Source organism: Ceratosolen solmsi, unplaced genomic scaffold (assembly GCF_000503995.2).
Source record: "Ceratosolen solmsi marchali unplaced genomic scaffold, CerSol_1.0 scaffold14, whole genome shotgun sequence".
Lineage (NCBI taxonomy): Eukaryota > Metazoa > Arthropoda > Insecta > Hymenoptera > Agaonidae > Ceratosolen > Ceratosolen solmsi.
In genome coordinates, this window is record NW_011948420.1 from 6,747,707 (window position 1) to 6,766,548 (window position 18,842).

Genomic DNA, 18,842 nt, shown 5'->3' on the forward strand with positions numbered 1-18,842 from the left:
CTCCCTCTCTCTCTCTCTCCAGTATCTATTTCACGGTAATAATTCTGTCTCTTCCATGTATTATTGTTTTTTGTGTTCGTTTATTATTTGTAGGCTTAGCTGCAGGTAAATTTGCACGTATAAATAATAATGCCGTGACCATTTGGAGCCTCGCTTGAAAAGTTCATTATATTACGCAAGATTCATACCATAAAACACCATAAAAAATATGATTATCGTCATTATTGATATTAGCAATGCGTTTTATCAAAGCCGCACGGCGGCATCTTTGTATTAATTATCTTATCATCTTACATTTATTACCTAATTTTGACAAATTCATTTTGCAAATTCGAAAAAAAGGAGCTCTAATTCTTTATACTATTTATTAGAATTATTTATTTCAGTGTTGGCTGTGATAATTTTAACACTTCGCAAGTGATTTATGGCTGATTGGGTAGTTTTTACACCGTTTTCGCCTATTGGAGCTTCGGGAGCATCGCGTGGTATAGCAATTCTAATTCTCGTTTAAAAAGTTTCGAAATTCACATGTCCATAGACAACAGCGATTGCTCCTTCAATCTCAATAATATTTTCAAAAGATTATCGTTGCACGTATCGCTTGTACATTGTATGATTACGAGGTGCTTCAATGCTGTTGTAGTAACTCGGCGTACTCTCAATTACACAAATTGTCAAAGTAATTGATTAAAAGTTTTAATTTTATCGACAAATTGTAAGACAACTACTGTCGTTAAACCTTTCCGAGTATTTCCGAATAATTTCACTTAACTTGATGCGAAGGCCATTGAATTTCACAAGTCCTGCACTTACAACCACTTACAATCCCTTATTTAATTAAGATTGGTTTTTTCTTCTTCTTCTTTTTTTTTTTTTTTTTTTTTTTTTTTTTTTTTTTTTTTTTCCTTCAATTGATGCAGTGTTATAATTTATTACCGTTATTACTAATTGAAAGTGATGTTTAACGATAATAATATTTTTTATTTTTTTTTTATTTTTCTAAACTAACACATTCAATAAAAATCTATGCTAGACGAGTTTATTGAATTTTATTTTAATCCAAAAAGACTGATGACGCGTATGTATTTTTTTTTTATGTATTTCAATTAAACAAATTATTTATTTCAAGCTCACTACTGCTGTCCATAAATGGTAAAATATTACATAATTTTTTTCAAATAATGCACCGCCACACTATTATTGGCGCTTCTTTGACAACACGGTAGAATAAAAATTGTATGCAATTGAAATTGTAAGCGCCTGCCGTAGTTAAGAAACTTAGATCTTCGAAAAAGCACGCCTGAAATAAATTCAATATCAACCTTGAAAATTGTCTTGAAAATGTTTTCTTTTTCACGCACCTTCGCAATTGCTGGCTTCGAGATGATAGGCGAGCGGACGTGAACAAAAAAAAAAAAAAAAAAAAAAAAAAAAAAAAAAAAAAAACAGCAAAACCAAAAACAATTAATTAATTCTATATTACCTTCAGCTTTATTCCCACTATTCTCTTTAAAAACATCCGTTGTTGTTGTTGTTTTTTTTTTGTTTTTTTTTTTGTTTGCCATCTAAGGTATAAGCTATCCTCGTGCCTTGATAAAACTGCACTTTAATAGCGTACCTACGTGTCGTACTCGGTTAACTTCATTAAACACTTTAGGAAGAATTTGTGTGCGCGCGACATACTGCACTTTTGCGTGCAAACGTTAATACATTCGAAAATATCATTAAACATCTAATCTACTTTTATATTATAAAATGTCTATATTACAATATACTTGTACGCGTGTGCGCGAGTGTATATATATATATATATATATATATATATATAAACAGTAAAAGCGTTGTATGCGCTCGTTGTAGCCGATCTGTTGGATCGACAGCTATACTTTTTCATTTTAATTGTCAGTCTTTAGTTAATTAGTCACGTTTCCTGGATGGCTTCAAGAATAGCATCAACGAGGACTTGACTGAATTAATCACCATTACTTTTGTTCAAAAAACAAAAAAACTTTTTATTCATTTATGTAAGTTTTATCCGTTAAACGCACAGTTCACTGTCCAGTAGTCAAATATGCATATGTGAAGAAGATCCTGTACATTGTATGTATAGGTGTACAAATACGTCATTATTATTAAATATGGAAATGCATATATTTGCATAGACTCAGTCGTTATCATCTTGACTCAATCAAGATCTATAAATTATGTTTACGTAAAAAGAGAAATAAATTTCTCAATTTATAGGGGCAAAGAAAATTTATATGAATTTTCTTATTAATTATGAATGCAAAATTTTTTCTTTAAACAATATAATGCCAGCTAAATATAATAATAAATAGTAAACGATTAGTTTTTAAAACATTTATTTTATCTTTCATTTTACATTAATGATTTAATAATTATGTTAAGTATACATATTTTCATTATATATAATTCCTTTAAAAAAAAAAAAGAAAAAAAAAAAAAAAAAAAAAAAAGAAAAGAATAAAAATGCTAATTATAAGCATTAATATTTATGTTTAAATATAAAATATTACGTAAAAAAAAAAAAAAGATAATAATTTAATCTCTCAGTTTATCAAATAATTGGAAGGAAATTGTTTTTTAACTAATTTTTCTACAATCTACTGCATTCCAAACAAGAATTATAAATATCTAATAATTCATCTAACAATATAAATATCTAACAATTAACATAAAAAATGTATTAAAATAAATCGGTTGTCTACTGGCTTTACAAATCACCAGTACCTTCATTACGAGATTTTGAAGTTTCCAAAATGTTGCAGTAAAAAGAGTAAAAATTTTCTTTCCTTTAATGTATTTCGTTTGAAAATATAAAAATCGTATTGATTAAATTTTTATAAATTAATTAGATCACACTTTGACATTGTAGTTATTGAAATTATTGCTTAAAACGTAAAAACAACGAGAACACCGCGTATAAAAAATATTTTTGAATTAAAATGAAAATTTAATAGAAAAATTATTTACTAAATTTTCAACGAAATTCATTTGATAGAATAACGTGGAAATATAGTTTTAATTAAACATTGCTCGTATGCCATAATTAACATTGCATTACTTATTCTATTTAGACTTTAAAAATTTAACAATTATTCTTGTTAATAGTCTATTAAATATCAATGGGGTATAATATAATCTCTTAAATAATTTAATCCATAAATTATTGAAGCAGAATCTTTTTAATAAATATTAGTAATTAGTTAGTTAAATATTATTAGTTGAATGTGATTATAGTGCACATATAGCGAATGAAATTAGAAAAGAAAAAAAAAAAATTTAATTAAATACATGCCGTTGAATTATGCAATTTAAAATACCTGCTAATATATAAAAATTGTAGAAATATATCAATTATATGACACTAAATCTATAATCTTTACTAAGATACTTATAAACACTGATTTTTTTCTTTTTTTTTTTTCATTTAAAAATTACACATTATATCAGAATCTTTTCAAAATAACAATTATTTCCAACAAAAATATATTTATTTTATATTCCAAGGCTTAAGCTTATTGTTGCAATACGTAGCAAAATAAATTTTTCTATAAGCTATAAAATGTACCAATAATTGATCACGTTTTATCATTTACTTATATATACATTCATATTCATTGTCCTTGCTTTCTCTTATATTTAAATATTATATAAAAATAAATTGATCTACCTTGTTTAAGAAGTACATAATATAAATTTACATATAATTTATAAGTTTTGTCATGTATTATTATATACACATTGTCAAATTTCCTTCTATATTCCTAAGTTTATTGTTAAAAAAGAAATAAAAAAATAGAATGGGAGGAACACATTATCAACGATGTTGCTTTAATTCATCGATCGTATATTTTAAACTTTTAATTTATTAATTAGCTTAAACGTTAATTTTCAGATTGTACGTCAAAGTAAATAAATGCCTTTGTCGTCATCATCATTGTTGTTGTTGTTGTTGTTGTTGTTATTATTATTATTATTATTATTATACTATTCCTCAGCCGTTCATCGTAAAGTAATTTTGATTACGTAAACAGAGTAGACGGAGAAGCGTGTAAATGAGAACGAGAATTTCTTCAATTCGAAACATTGAGCCCTTTTTATTGTTCGAAAGATTGTAAAAGAATTTTAACCGTATAATAACGGCAAATTAAAGGTCGAAAATAAATTTATATATATAATACATAAAAGGCCGAAGAAAAGTTCAAAAGGAAAAGATATGTGTTTGGAAATAAATATATAAATAATAATAACATTGCATTTTCACAATTAATTAAAGTCATCGTCATGTAGAATTTGCGAAATCTGATAATGTTTATTAATTTTATTTTTACGTCAATAGATATAAATAACGGAGTATTTTCAACGCTTATACCAATCATCGGATGTTCGATACGAGAGTGACAAGTAAAGACAAACGCTAGCACTCCCGGCAAAATGCACTGTCTCCAACAATTTAACTCCTAATACGTTTATGTGGAAAACAAAGATTATGTTTCCAAAACGATCCACTATAGATCGCGGAATTGAAGGGAATTAATCGAGTCGAGCGACGGGCAAACAGATTATCGAACATTCTAGCTATTAGTTTCTCTCTTTACGACGTTTTGCTTACCCGTCAATCTCGCGAATACGCGTCGCTTCTAATCAAAGTGATAGAATGCATTCTTACATAGAAGGAATATCGTTTTTCATGTAACAATGTGCACAATAATGTTAATCAAAAGCATCGATGGATCGATGAAGAGCAGCAGCTACCGATATGTCTAACACGAGATACCATTATCTCGATTATCAATTGCTAAGCACCAAATGGTGATTTAGAAATCAATCGAGAACAAGATATTCTTCGTAAACACTCGATGACACTTTCCGACAAGCGACCGCACCCCAACTACAACGCGTACGAAATTCTCATCTACTCGACGCTCCTTCCCCACCTTCGCAAACTCTTGCAGCATTCAGATTGATCTTCGGCATAGAGGGAGAATAATTGAAATTGACCTGGATTGTAAATGGCCTCACCAGGTCAGCGGAAGTGATATCGTCGAGAGGATGTCCTTTATGGACTGCTCGTGGCAGCCTGAGTTCGAAGATGCTGTGGATCGTTGAATGAAAGAGTTCCCGCTTGTCGCAATACGTCGTTGCATTGTCCCTGTCCGATGATTGCTGCATAATAATTTGATGCTGTGATGCAAAGGTCAAAAACATCATTATTCTACTCTCCCACTTCTTCCCAGTGTCTAGCTCTTTCTTGTATCCGAGTAGCGTCGCTCGCGACACGATTATCCAATTGTTTACTTTAATTCTCATAGAAAATTATATAAGAATATCACTTTAATTAATAATTGCTTGAAACAAACAGTAAGAGAAATAGTTTTTTTCTTTTAATAAAGTAAAATTGCCTGCATCGTATATACACCTAATTGCGTAAAACACCGTTCGTTAACAAAGAAAATTATTAAAAAGTATTGTTTCTTAAATTAATACAAATGATTGTGATTTCGTTGGGTAGGAACTAGGCCATTTATCATTTTTTTAAAGACATAAAAAAGGAGAGAGAGAGAGAGAGAGAGAGAGAGGAAAAAAAGAGAAACAATAGTCATTGATAATATTGAAACGATGACGTATATTAAAAAAAAAAAAAATTATATATCATTTTTTTTGAGATATTCATAGATTGGTTTAATTGCGTATATAACACTCTTCTGCACTCAATTATATAGAATGATGATTAGAAATTTTTGCATATTTAAACGTTTATAAGAAGAACGCAAATAAAATAATGTGTCATTGTCTTGTTAAAAACAAGAGCAAAATAAAGCACATTAAGATAATATTTAAGGACACTTTTCACAATTCACACAAGCATTTTCGATGTCTGCAATGATTATTCTTTGATATAAGAAAATTAATTAAATTGATTCTGTAAATGGGACGGGGGGAGGGGAGGATTCTATTTCTGTAGACGAAATAAATATTTAATTCTTTATACTCTCGGTTCATAAAAAAAAAAAAAAAAAAGAAAAGAAAAGATTTTACATCCTTAAACTTTTCTCGGCGGATAAAAAAATTTCTGAATCTTGATTATCTGTAAGTACTTGTCAAGATTTTTAAGAGAAAGATAGATAGATAGATAGATAGATAGAGAGAGAGAGAGAGAGAGAGAGAGAGAGAGAGAGAGAGAGAGAGAGAGAGAGAGAGAGAGAGAGAGAGAGAGAAAGAGAGAGAGAGAGAGAGAAAGAAGCAAATAAATAATAAGAAACATATTAATAAATACATAACTTTAAACCTTACGATATTACCCGTGGGTTTGTAAATTTATAGACCATTAAATATTTGTAAAGTTTTTGAAAACTATTCTCCTTAAAACTTTTAAATATATCTACAAATTCGCAATGCTACATTACTTTATAAAAATGCATTAATAAAATATATTCATAAAAAGCTATATGGTCTGGAAAATTTTCATTTATTCTCCAGCCTAACAATCATTAAGCAATCGTTGCATAAAAATTATTTGCCCATTCAGCGATTAAACGGACAATTATTGGTACTTTTACCTTAACAATATCGTACACTTTAACAAAGCTAAGTTTCCTAAGCAAAATCGTTAATTTCCCATCTCACGGACATTCAGAATTTAACGATTGATTATTACAAGAAAATGTGAATTAAAATCGCTGCTGGTTTGATGTAATTATATATTTTCTATTCCTCGTCATCGCTGAGTCCGAGTCCTCTACTGATTTCGGCGGCAGTAAGTCGCTCGCCCTTGGAAACTGCTGGTGACGCATGTGATTGCTGTACATTACTATCATGGCTGCCATAATTAACGGAAGGCTGTGGTGCAGAGTTATAGGGGACATTACTGTCTTCGTGATTTTGATGGGATCTATGAGACTGACAAAGAAACAATGCAAAATAGTCAATTTTTATAAGAGCAGATATTAAACACTAAGAGGTGCGTATTGGATATAATTGTGATATGGTTACATATATTACAAGATTCTAAGATGTTTGTGATTTCGTTGGAATAGCTTGACGAGACCTATACAAGATTCTCGCTAGGCATACATAATAAATATAGATAATCAATCTCTCGTGATTAATGCTTTGGGAGTTTCATTACTTATGTTACATTCCAGTTTTTATATCAAATTTACCATATTTCATTTCATATGTGCTACAATTCTGTTTTATCCAATTGTAAATACTCGTAGATTTTAATTTAGTAGCAAAGTCGTTTGAATCTCTTTCATCCAATAATTTATAAAATATTCAGCAATATTTAATATGCGATGTTACATTAGGATGTAGTTTTAACAATTTTATAATCCATATATATATATATATATATATATATATATATATAAGATTTAAATTAATTTACCAAATTTTAATAAAAATACGATTAATGATTTAAATTGTTAGGAAATTATATAATACGAATTTTTAATTTATTAGATTTAAGCAAATTATTATGCATAAATTAATTTTTATAACACTGAAATACACTGAAATATACTGATAACAATTGCTTATTATGTGTAAAAGAAACAATATCATTTTTAAAAACTTTTAAGTTTCGATATTAACATCTTCCTTATTATATAGAAAAATAATGGACAAAAGTTTATAATAATAATTTTAATTATTTTAATAATTTGAGAAACATTCAAATACAAATTCTTGCATTTGTGTGTTTGTGTATTTGTTTGTTTGTTTGTTTGTTTGTTTGTTTGTTTGTTTGTTTGTGTGTGTGCGTGTGTGTGTGTGCGTGTGTGTGTGTGTGTGTGTGTGATACTTAATGGCTTTTAGAATATTAATATTAATATTTTAAATCTTTCAAATTCATAATATAAAAATTCAGTTGGTGTATTTATTATTAAATAATATTAATATTAGATAATATTATTTACAACGTATTTCTGAAATTGAATTTGAAATTTTGAAATAATTTAAAATAATCGTATATCGTGCAACATATAAATTTTATTACATAATTTCATAAACATTAAGTCCATCAAAAATAATAAATAGGAAAATATTTTATCTTATTTTATCAATGAATAATATGACATATTTGATAATAGAAATATTATACAATTGATATTTCGTGTATTAAAGTAATAGTACAGAAATAACGATCAGCGAAAACTATAATGAATGCAGCTAAAGATAGAAAATCGATAGCATATGATCTTAGGTTAAACAAATCATAATTTGTTAAGTTAGAATTTTTAGATTTTTATGCTTAGTTTTATGTAAATTAAAAAAAAATATATATTCCTATTATATATTACACGTTTTAATTTTTATTCATGTAAAATTATTTTAAAATATGATTTTTTTTTTTTTTTTTAAAGTTCATTTATTCTACAAAATAGACAAGGCAGTTAGTTATAAGAGACAATTATAAAAAAATATTTTATTATAGCAATTAATATTGAAGATTTTTTTTCATAAAATTTTTATAAAAACAAAATAACGGTCAATAAAAATATACAATTTTCTAAAATACATTACGACTTTAAAAGATCTTAATAGTTAATTAAAAAATTTTAACGGTAATTTAAGTATTGTATAAGAATGATTTGTGCATCTTTATTTTATTACGTTTTTCAATTTATTAGAATGATTAAAACTTTGTATAATAAGTTTTATCAGTTAATAATAATCAGTATTTTACGTGTATTTATTAATAAGCCAGTGTCGTTTCGTGTTTAAGAAGAAAAGTATAAATTAAAAAAAAACAGCAACCACATTGAAGCAAAAAAATGTAATGTCAAAGAAATTTGTGCATATACAAAACACCAATGAGAAAAGTAATTTTTGAAATTTGGATTATGTAAATTCAAATATTAAAGCTGTTATATCGTAGAAGCCAATGTATTATTCATAAGTTGCAAATATTTATTAATAAATAAATATATTAACTGAATAGTTTTTCGGATTGACTAAATATTTTACAAAATTAATTTTTTGTGTATAAAATAGTTTATAAAAATAATCTTGCATTTAAAATAATTTAATTCTTAATACAGCAAATATTTTTAACAATTATTCTTAATAGGTTGATTGAAGCTTATTACGAGATTGTGATATATTGAAAATAGACAGTATAAATACATAATACAGTTCAATTAAAATTATAAACAATGTCGTACAAAATATTACATATATGCGCAAGATGTAGTTGGTAACTTTAATCCTAATAAAATTCATGAAATATTTTGTTGAAATTTCTATAGGCAAATATACTTTCAAATTACACAAACTATATATTCTGACATCAACAGCTTAAACTATGTTAATTTATTAAAAATAGTACTTTTAATCATTAGAAAGATATATTGTTAATTTAATTGTTTATCATATTAGTATTTTACTGATTAATCAATTTCTCAATTATTCTACTTTTTATTAACATAAGTAATTCTGATTGATTATAAAATTAGAATAAGATAAATAAATCTTAAAATACGTTTCAAGTATTTTCACATGTATTTCAAGTAGCTATGGCATAATTAATTTTATCTCTTTGATTTGATGAAATTATTTACAGTAAAGAAAAAAAAAAAAATGTATTAAAAATAAGCTTATATTATTAAACATAAACCAAAATGCCTACTATTACATATAATATTATTAAATATCCTTTGTAATAATATTAAACGAATTTATTAATTTCAACCCGAAGACTTAAAATCCATAAACAATTTTTAATGTTAATATATTTTTTCATAACTAGAAATAATGTTATTAAGCTTTGTATGCAATTTAATGTGCTTTACGTAAGTTATACCTTATATGTGTGGAGAATGTGGATTGTTTATATTCAACACATTGCTTAGACTTGAGCCAAAACTTGTTTCCTCTTACTTATCATCCTTAATCAGAATAAATTATCTTGTGACAGTAATGTTAATAAATTTAATTTTCAAAAAGATGAAGAAAGAATGCATTTTGGATAATTTTTGTTTAAAAAAAAAGAAAAAAAATCAACAACAACGAAACAGTTTTATTAATTACATATATGCAACAAAAAATTAAAATAAACAAAGAAAATTTCTCTTAACATACATTTTCAATATAATAAAATAACAAATAGAGATTTATATTATAAATAAATAAATAAATATAAAAATAATTAACATAAACAGCTTGTAATCTACATGTAAGCGTAGTTGAAAGGCATATATTAAAAAAACAATACAAATAAAAATTATAAATAAAAACAATAAATAATTACTGATAAAAGTGGCAATTAAATAATCGTGTCAGTAAATGGAGTTGGTTATAATTAATCATCTTATAAGTTTGGTTATAATTTTTTGGTTGCCTGCGAAGACTTGCTAGTTATATCTTTTTTAACTTTGAAACTTACACGTTTAGATAAACCATCCATAGCTGTTTTAAAGAGAGCACCACCTATTCCACTAAGAAGATCGTTGCCTTGAGAATTTTGATTCTGAGGATAATTATTATAGCCTCCCGAAGGTTGATATTGAGGCTGTTGTTGATGACCACCACCTCCAAGAACTCCACCAAGAATGGAACCCAATGTCCCACCCAATGGATCATTTGCAGGTTGTTGATAACCCGACTGATTACCTCCTTAAAAGAATTTATGAAAAATCATTTTATTTAGATTAACATGAAAATAAATATCTTAATTAAACGATATACCATTATAATCTAATAAGTCAGTTTATTAATATCAAACTTCTATTATAATGATGTGCGACAACAGTAATAAAATAAAACCAAATTTGAAATTAGTTATTTGATGTTTTTTTATTTCACGGTTGAATTAGCTTAGTGAAAATGAAAATTGATTAAAACAATTTCAAACAAGTGTTGATAATTATAAATTGTGTTGCTGCTAATCTTAACATTGGAAAACAACTGAGCATTATATATTGAATTATTAAATATTAGATAATGTAACGAAAAAGCATAATTAAGATATAAATTTTAGTTTCTAATTCTCTTATTATTCTTTGATCGATTAGTTTTCTATTTTTATTGAAATTAATTTCAGTAGCACGCTTTTCAAATTTTACCATACACGGAATATACATGTCAGAGATGCTCGTTATATTAAAACAGATATTTTACAACACTTAAGATTACTACATTATTTCAGATTTCACGTATTCGTTAATTAACTATTAAGAACAATCTTCACAGTAATGGCAGATTTTATTGTATGATGTCACATACATTTCCTGAAACGGAAGTTTTTAATTTACTATATTGTCAGTTTTATGCGATATAATTATTATTAATGATACTTTAAAAAATTTTTATTTTTTAAACTAATGATTGTTTAAATTAAGGCCAATTATAACGATGACAGAAAATTCTATATTAAAATTAAAAATAGACGATGAGCTATTTATATTAAATTTAGTAAAAAGATATAAAATATTTGGCATAGAATCGAAGAATATTGAGCTATTTATAAATATTTTTACCTAAAGCTCCAAGAATAGATCCTAACATATTGGATTCTTGTGGAGGATAACCTTGTTGCGCATGTAATGCTCTATCTCCCATTAAAGCATTAGATGCTAAACTGCTGGCTAAAGCTGCACCCAGAGCACCTAATCCACCCAATCCACTTTCATTCTGCGTAGATTCACTTTTTTCATGACTAGGCTCATCAGAATGTTTGTTTTTATTCTTCTAAATAAATTATATTTATTTTTTAATAAAGTATGCGTGTGTTATTTAGGCGAAAAGTTGACTAATTTTGTAGTTACATTCATTGCGTGTAATGCAGCGGCAACACCACCCGCGGCAACTAGTCCTCCTACTGCCAAACCAACTTTATCCAAACAATCACCCATAGCATCTTCGGGTTCCTCCTCATAGCGACGAGGTGGATGATTTTTATAATCATTTGGATTCGATGGAGCATCTTCTCTTGGTCTACCATGCGGATATAACATTGGATAAATATGTCCAGGAGCTGCGGCACAATTACAATAAAAAAAATTTAATAACATTAAGGATTAAAATATTAATACAAAATACATTTTTATACGTTATTTATATAAAATATTTAAAGTTACTCACGAGGGGGGCCGACAGCTATGTCAGTCTCATCCGATAACGGAGCAGTTGGTTTAGGACCAACTGGAATAGTTTCAAAAAATATAGCAGTTACTTCGACTTCCCCATCAATTACCAAGTGCGTTACTTGACTATAAGGCAATCTGTGAGCAAATTCGGTAAAATGTCTTCCATTTATAGCAATTTTGTAACATTCGTATTCACATAATATAATAATTTCAAAATCTGTCCCCGGCTGAATCCACATTGGCCCTTCATTTTCTTCAGGACCCCAGGTCATCGATTTAATGTGATTTCTTGTAACAAACCCATCGTGAAAACGTGGTGAAACGTGCAATGCAATATCATCCCTTGGATTCAAAGTAGGACCCAATTGATAATTAATGGCAAAGCGTGTAGATTCGGGAGGAACTTTGCCTTGAACCTTCACCATTTTTCCTGGTGTCAAGCCATCTTCTACCTCTCCAACATAAGGCAATTCCTTGAAAAAAAAAAATGAACAAAGTAATATTCATTACAATTTAAATGTCCTAAAACTTAATAAATAATTCCATTTTCTATTATAACGCTAATCTCTGGATTTCGTAATTTAAAATAAAAATCCTTTTTGCGCAGCATATTATGTCGACGCGGTTAATATTTCAAATCTAACTTAAATTAAAATGCAATTTCTCTAATACGAACTGGATTTAAAATTGGCTGGGCAGACATCCTGACAATGTTCTACTTCTCGGTAATTCTCAGTTCGTTTCCAACTGTCGTATGTACGTTAATCCACACAACAATGATTCGAATCTTTAAACTTTACTCCTCATATATACCATCTTGGACATTGATATTTAAAGAACTTCGCATTATATATCTTTTGATAATCTATTGTCATACAGTTTGCGAATTGATAAGAAAGAAGTTAAAGAGAGTTTAAGAATTTTATAGATTCTGCGCAACGAGAGCTTTCTGTCAATTGGTTATTGTATACGCGCTTGTTTTAAATCGTCGTTGACACAGAGAGAGAGAGAGAGAGAGAGAGAGAGAGAGAGAGAGAGAAAATTTAAATAGAGGAATTTCAACAAAAAACTACAGATTCTAATCAAAATATCAAAATATTTTTTATTATTAAAAAGGCATGGAATATGTTATTAATCGACCATTAAAATGTGTACAGATTTTTTCTCATCTTATCAAACAAAAGCTCTCCAAAAACAATAATAATTTGTTATTTACATTTATTACATTTATTCACATGAATTGATCAACATGGAAGAAGAATGTGCAACTTATGAATAGAAAACAGAACACAGAAACACTGGGGCTGTTTTTCGTAACTTCGCCTTTCTTCTGACAGGTGGGAAGGGAAGTTGGAAGCTGAGCTTGCAACGTTTGAATTAGAGTGCCTATGTAAAAATGCCTGGCATCTCCATTTCCTTATTGCAATTACATCATACTTCCACAAAATACCAATGCAAATAAACGTACATCGACGTCTCAGTTGAAATGCACGTGCATGTGAACGTATGTTTTAATAACTGAAATCAGAAATGCTAGAAATTAGTCACTGTTAGAAAATATTTCCTTTTCTCTAATAAAGTGTATTGAACAAAATGACAAAAAAATTATTTACATAGGGTATTTACTCGATTATCCTGATTGTTATAAATTTATCTGATTTTGGAAAAGGTTAATATTTTCAATGTTAAACAACAAATAAGAAAGAAGTATGTAAATTAATATTTATTAATATGAAAATTAATACAGAAAACGGATTAATGTTTTTCATGTAATACGAAATAAATCATGTATTTGCCAAAATATATGGTATGGTGTGTTAAGCTTGGGAGATTCCAAAAGTATTTATCAAAACTACTGTACCTAATATAATTATACGATTCCAATTCAAAAATATGCTAATATATGACAACGATATTTATTCGAAAAAACATATAATTAATATTATGCATGAATTGTAATCCATCCACAATTTTTCATTTACAGAATCAGCTGAACGTAAAATGTGCGTAATTTGTTTTAATCTGACGTTGTTTGCCTTCATAGGCAAATTAATCGCTAAGTGACTGATTTCCAAATCGTATATATACCCCAAATTTCTCAACATTCCCAAATTTCAACACTGCAGACCGTTAATATATATAATGTTTGATACATAAACACATGCATTATTTTCTTTTTCATTACAATTGCTTCTTATTATTTACAGAATGAATATTCATAATTTTTTTCCAAAAAAAAAAATACTACTTTACAATTATAATAAGTATGTATAGTACTAGTCTCCTTCCTTTCTTACTCCTGCGTTTAATAATAAAATTATTCGTATTAAAAAGATTTAAAAGCCAACCCTATAAATGATAAATGAAGAGTTTTTTCCCCTAGTAAATCACCATTTTCCTCGCTTCCATGTGATTCAATAACTTCAACTTTCACAACAATATTGCACATTATCAATTCAGTCGTTACGGATTTAATAAATGTTGCTCTGCGCGTATGCTTGTACATTTATTTAACTGAATGTAAAGATGGCTGATTAATGTAATAAATCGAGAGTTTCGTTAGTATAGACAATAGAATTTATCCGTATCGCAGAATTAAATATTTTAACCTCAAAATAATTGACTTCTATGTTTACAATTAAATTATATAATGCTAAGTATATAATTTTAAAAATTATAATTAACATATTCGATTAGAGATAAATTTTTTTTTTTTTTTTAATTACACAATGAATAAAAAAGAGAAATACATTAACAAAAAACGAAAATTAAAGTGGAAAAAAGATAACCTTGTGGAAGACAGGGTTATTAAAAAACTGGAAAAGAAATTGAAAATTAACAGGAAGACCAAATGTGTACCCAAGTCTTTTGTGTCCGATGGACTAGATTGTATCCTTTAATGTAATATTTTATTCAATATCTATTAACATTATATCGATCGATATTTTGATTAAAAATACAAAAATGTACGTAATTTTACTACAAGATCGAAATGCATATTAATAAGAATATAATTTATTTATTTTACTTAATATAAATATATAGATCTTTTGGATATTTGCGATGAAGAAAATAGAAAGATTGTTGCGGATGGCGAAAGAAAATTGTTGGAAACCAATGAATATAAAAATTGCGATAACGATTCTAATACAAATAATGTAATTAAATCCAAAAGTAAAAGCAAAGATCATGACTGCGAACAAACAGAAAGTATGTCGGATAGTGAAAATCTTACAGAATTGTCATCTGATAATGGCAACGAGAGCGATATTAATTATACCAGCGTTGATGATGATATAAATAATAAGCAAAATTTGAGACAAAATAAATATGATGTTTGTACAAGTTATCGATCCAATCATGAAACTGCAAGCAGTAACGATAATTTTAACGATAGTATTGACACAAAGTTTGCAGTGAAAAGAAAGAAATGTGATAAAGAAAAAGATTCGATTAATTTAAAAAATATTACTGTCAAAAAAAAGAAAACACCTAGCAAGAATTCATTTGAAAAGAAAACTGGTAAAGCTGATATCGATTCATCGATTGATAAGTCAAATTCTGATGTTTTAGAAACAAATTTGAATTCAATGGATGCAAATGAAGAAATCGATGATGAAGACAAAGAGGGAGTATGGGAGGATATTTATGGTAGAAAAAGAAACAAAGATGGCTCCATAATATCAGAGAAAAAGCAAAAATATATTTTGCCTGCTTTGAGGTCTAACGATTCTGATAATGCAGAAAAAAGTAAACAATTAATGCTTTTAAAAAGGCAAATCAAAGGTCTTTTGAATAGATTAGCGGAGAGTAATATGCATGTGATTGTGTCCCAAGTAAGTTTGTACCTATTTTAATACTTTTCAAAAATATAATTTCACGATTATTGCAGTTGGATGAGTTATATATGAGTAATAGTAGAAACACTATGAATGAAATGCTTTCCAATATAATGCTAGAATCTATCGTCGCTCCTATATTAACAGCAGAGCGACTTGTCATCGAACATATGATGTGCATTGCAATACTTCATGCTAATATTGGTACTGAAATTGGAGCTCATTTTATTATGAGTTTCATTCAAACATTTAATAAAATGATACAAGAACCACTAGAAGTAGAAAACAAAGAACTTGATAATGTATGTTTAATGATGGCCCATTTATATAATTTTAAGGTAATGTATATATATATATATATATATATATATATATATATATATTAACTAACTACATTTGTATATCTTTATTTCAATTTGTATACATTTATATAAACATTTATTATACAAGCTCACAAAAAAAGTATTTTTACGACAAAGAATAAGATGCCGGACATTCTACGATCTAACACGTACTTAAAATTTATTGCATGTCTGCATAGGATGTTTTTAATTTAATAAGTTTAAAGAATTTCTCTTCAGTATACTTTTATTTAACACATCTAAATAAACACACTAATTATCATAATGTAATCACTTAGCTCAATTAATTTATAATAAGGACTTTTTTTGTGGCTCCAAATCATTTTACCCAGTAATTTATTAATTAAGTTGGTTGAATATTTTTTATAATTTTAACTATAGGTATTCGGATCCCAACTCGTATATCAAATTTTGGAATACTTAGCAAATAAATTTACAGAAAAAGAAATTGAATTAATTCTGTTATTTTTAAGAACTACAGGATTTAGATTGAGAAAAGACGATCCCGTGTCATTGAAAGAATTAATTTTAAATCTACAACAAAAAGCAGCTGGAGTAAAAGCAACCAAGTAAAATAATATATTGGCATTAAAACAATCGTACAATAAAGATTTTTTCTTACAATTACTATTATTTACAAATTCTAAGATCCGAAGATTAAAAATAGATGGACAAAATATTTTTTTTTTTTTATTTTTGTAGATATACAATGTAAATAGATTAAAAAAAGCTTAATATACATATAATATACCTGATTCGTTTTAATTGTCAAAGATAAATTTGTTTTCAATTAATTAATAAATTGCAATACTAATGTTAATATGTATGTAGTTCAAGGGTGCAGTTTATGTTAGAGATCTTATTAGCTATTAAGAATAATAATACGAATAAAATTCCACAATATGATCAAAGTCACATCGATCATTTAAAAAAACTTTTGAAAACCTTAATTAGAAAAGGAAATACTATTTCGCAATTAAATCTTTCGCTTGAAGATTTACTAAATGGTACGTATATTTTGTTAGTAAAAATTACATTTGACTAAATATATTAAAAAAATAATAGACCAGTTTTTCATAATTAAATGAAGATTAACGTTTTCATTAATTTCATAATTCTTTTAATGCACTTTTATGGCAGTGGATGAAAAAGGTAAATGGTGGGTCGTTGGTTCAGCTTGGTCTGGTAAATTAGTTCCTAATGAAAAGGTAATTATTAAACCCAATGACAATAAGCCCGTGTACAGCCAAAAAATCCTTAATTTAGCACAAGCTCAACGAATGAACACGGATATAAGGAAGAATATTTTCTGCATTCTTATGACAGCCGAAGATTATTTAGATGCATTTGAAAAATTACACCATTTAGGACTAAAAGATCAGCAAGAAAGAGAGATAATATACGTTATTTTAAATTGTTTGTTACAAGAACGCACTTTTAATCCTTACTATTCCGTTTTGATACAGAAATTTTGTGAATACGATAGGAAATATCAAGTGAATAAAACAATTTATAATATAAATTCATATAAACATGTAGAGTATACAATTATTCTTATTTTTTCTTTCAGATGATTATGCAGTACACATTGTGGGATAAGTTAAAAATGTTAAATAGTTATAACAATAAGCAAGTGATATGTCTTGCAAGATTGATGTCTCATCTATTTTTGCACAAAGCTTTACCCATATCAGTTTTAAAAGTAATCACATTCAATCGACATTTATTTATTTATTTAATTGTAAATCACGTTTTACTATATATTATCTAATTAATAGGTCATTGATTTCGGAGAATTGGATAAATTAACAATGAAGTTCTTCAAAAAAATAATGCTCGATATTTTACTTCATCAAGACACTGAGAAGTGTGTTTGTGTTTTTGAAAGAATTTCAGTTGCCACAAAATTACACGAATTTCGGGATGGCTTAAGACTTTTTATTAATTATTTCCTGCTTAAAAATATTAACGAAAACTTGTTACCTAAAGAGCAATTTGAATTATTAGAAACAAGAATTAAAATGGTCGATGAGTTATTGATAAACTCTGAATCGAAAATTGCTTTTTAATTTATAATATATATATATATATATATACACGCGCACGCACGCACATACACACACAATACATGAAGTTTTACGCGTGGGTTTTTATAAATGCGAGTATATTTTTATAAGCGTAGTAGTAAACAAACCGATTGTATAAACGACGAGATAATGATTACACAAGAATATATACATTAACTATAAATATATATATATATATATATATATATATATAGTAATATAAAAAATTAATAATAATGAAAGGTTATTTTGATTAAGAATATTATTTTAAAATTCATGAAATAATTGATTGTTAAATTATAACATTATTTTTATAATTTTGTAAATAAATAGGAAATACGTAAAATTGAAAGAAAAAAAAGTATATAAATAATTGTAAACGAATATACAAGTAATCGCTTACAATTGCATGGGTGTATTATAACGCTAAAAGATATAAAATAATATGTAAATTTTTAATAA

General features: G+C 27.1%; 2 protein-coding genes across 3 annotated transcripts; one reads left to right on the top strand and one right to left on the bottom strand.

Annotated features, from left to right (window-relative positions):
• Positions 1-6,587: 6,587 nt before the first annotated feature.
• On the bottom strand, positions 6,588-12,933 carry LOC105360997 (uncharacterized). 2 transcript variants are annotated; one of them, XR_912820.1, is made up of 7 exons: positions 12,790-12,933; positions 12,109-12,586; positions 11,793-12,001; positions 11,505-11,715; positions 10,412-10,641; positions 9,830-9,914; positions 6,849-6,924 (listed from the first exon to the last, which is right to left on the bottom strand). XR_912820.1 is itself a non-coding variant. In XM_011498069.1 (6 exons), the coding sequence occupies exons 1-6, from the start codon at positions 12,814-12,816 to the stop codon at positions 6,733-6,735; spliced, it is 1,347 nt and encodes a 448-aa protein (XP_011496371.1). In that variant the 5' UTR covers positions 12,817-12,933; the 3' UTR covers positions 6,588-6,732. The 2 variants fall into 2 exon arrangements, 1 of the variants encoding a protein (XP_011496371.1); XM_011498069.1 differs by lacking the exon at positions 9,830-9,914 and having other exon boundaries at positions 6,588-6,924.
• A 1,909-nt stretch (positions 12,934-14,842) lies between these two features.
• On the top strand, positions 14,843-18,388 carry LOC105360998 (nucleolar MIF4G domain-containing protein 1). The gene is made up of 8 exons (XM_011498070.1): positions 14,843-15,002; positions 15,159-15,949; positions 16,006-16,290; positions 16,696-16,883; positions 17,146-17,321; positions 17,455-17,810; positions 17,885-18,016; positions 18,093-18,388. Exons 1-8 carry the CDS (start codon positions 14,843-14,845, stop codon positions 18,381-18,383), a joined length of 2,379 nt encoding a protein of 792 aa, XP_011496372.1. The 3' UTR covers positions 18,384-18,388.
• Positions 18,389-18,842: the final 454 nt, after the last annotated feature.

Bases quoted from the DNA above. Each gene is read 5' to 3' on its own strand.
- LOC105360997 (XM_011498069.1), bottom strand. From the start codon at position 12,816: ATGTCTGCCCAGCCAATTTTAAATCCA. The intron at 10,642-11,504 runs GTAAAAATATTT...AATTCTTTTAAG, and splicing joins ATCTATTCTTGGAGCTTTAG to GAGGTAATCAGTCGGGTTAT. The intron at 6,925-10,411 runs GTAAGTTTCAAA...TTTCTTTGTCAG, and splicing joins TGGATGGTTTATCTAAACGT to TCTCATAGATCCCATCAAAA.
- LOC105360998 (XM_011498070.1), top strand. From the start codon at position 14,843: ATGAATAAAAAAGAGAAATACATTAACAAAAAACGAAAATTAAAGTGG. The intron at 15,950-16,005 runs GTAAGTTTGTAC...CGATTATTGCAG, and splicing joins TGCATGTGATTGTGTCCCAA to TTGGATGAGTTATATATGAG. The intron at 16,884-17,145 runs GTAAAATAATAT...ATATGTATGTAG, and splicing joins GCTGGAGTAAAAGCAACCAA to TTCAAGGGTGCAGTTTATGT.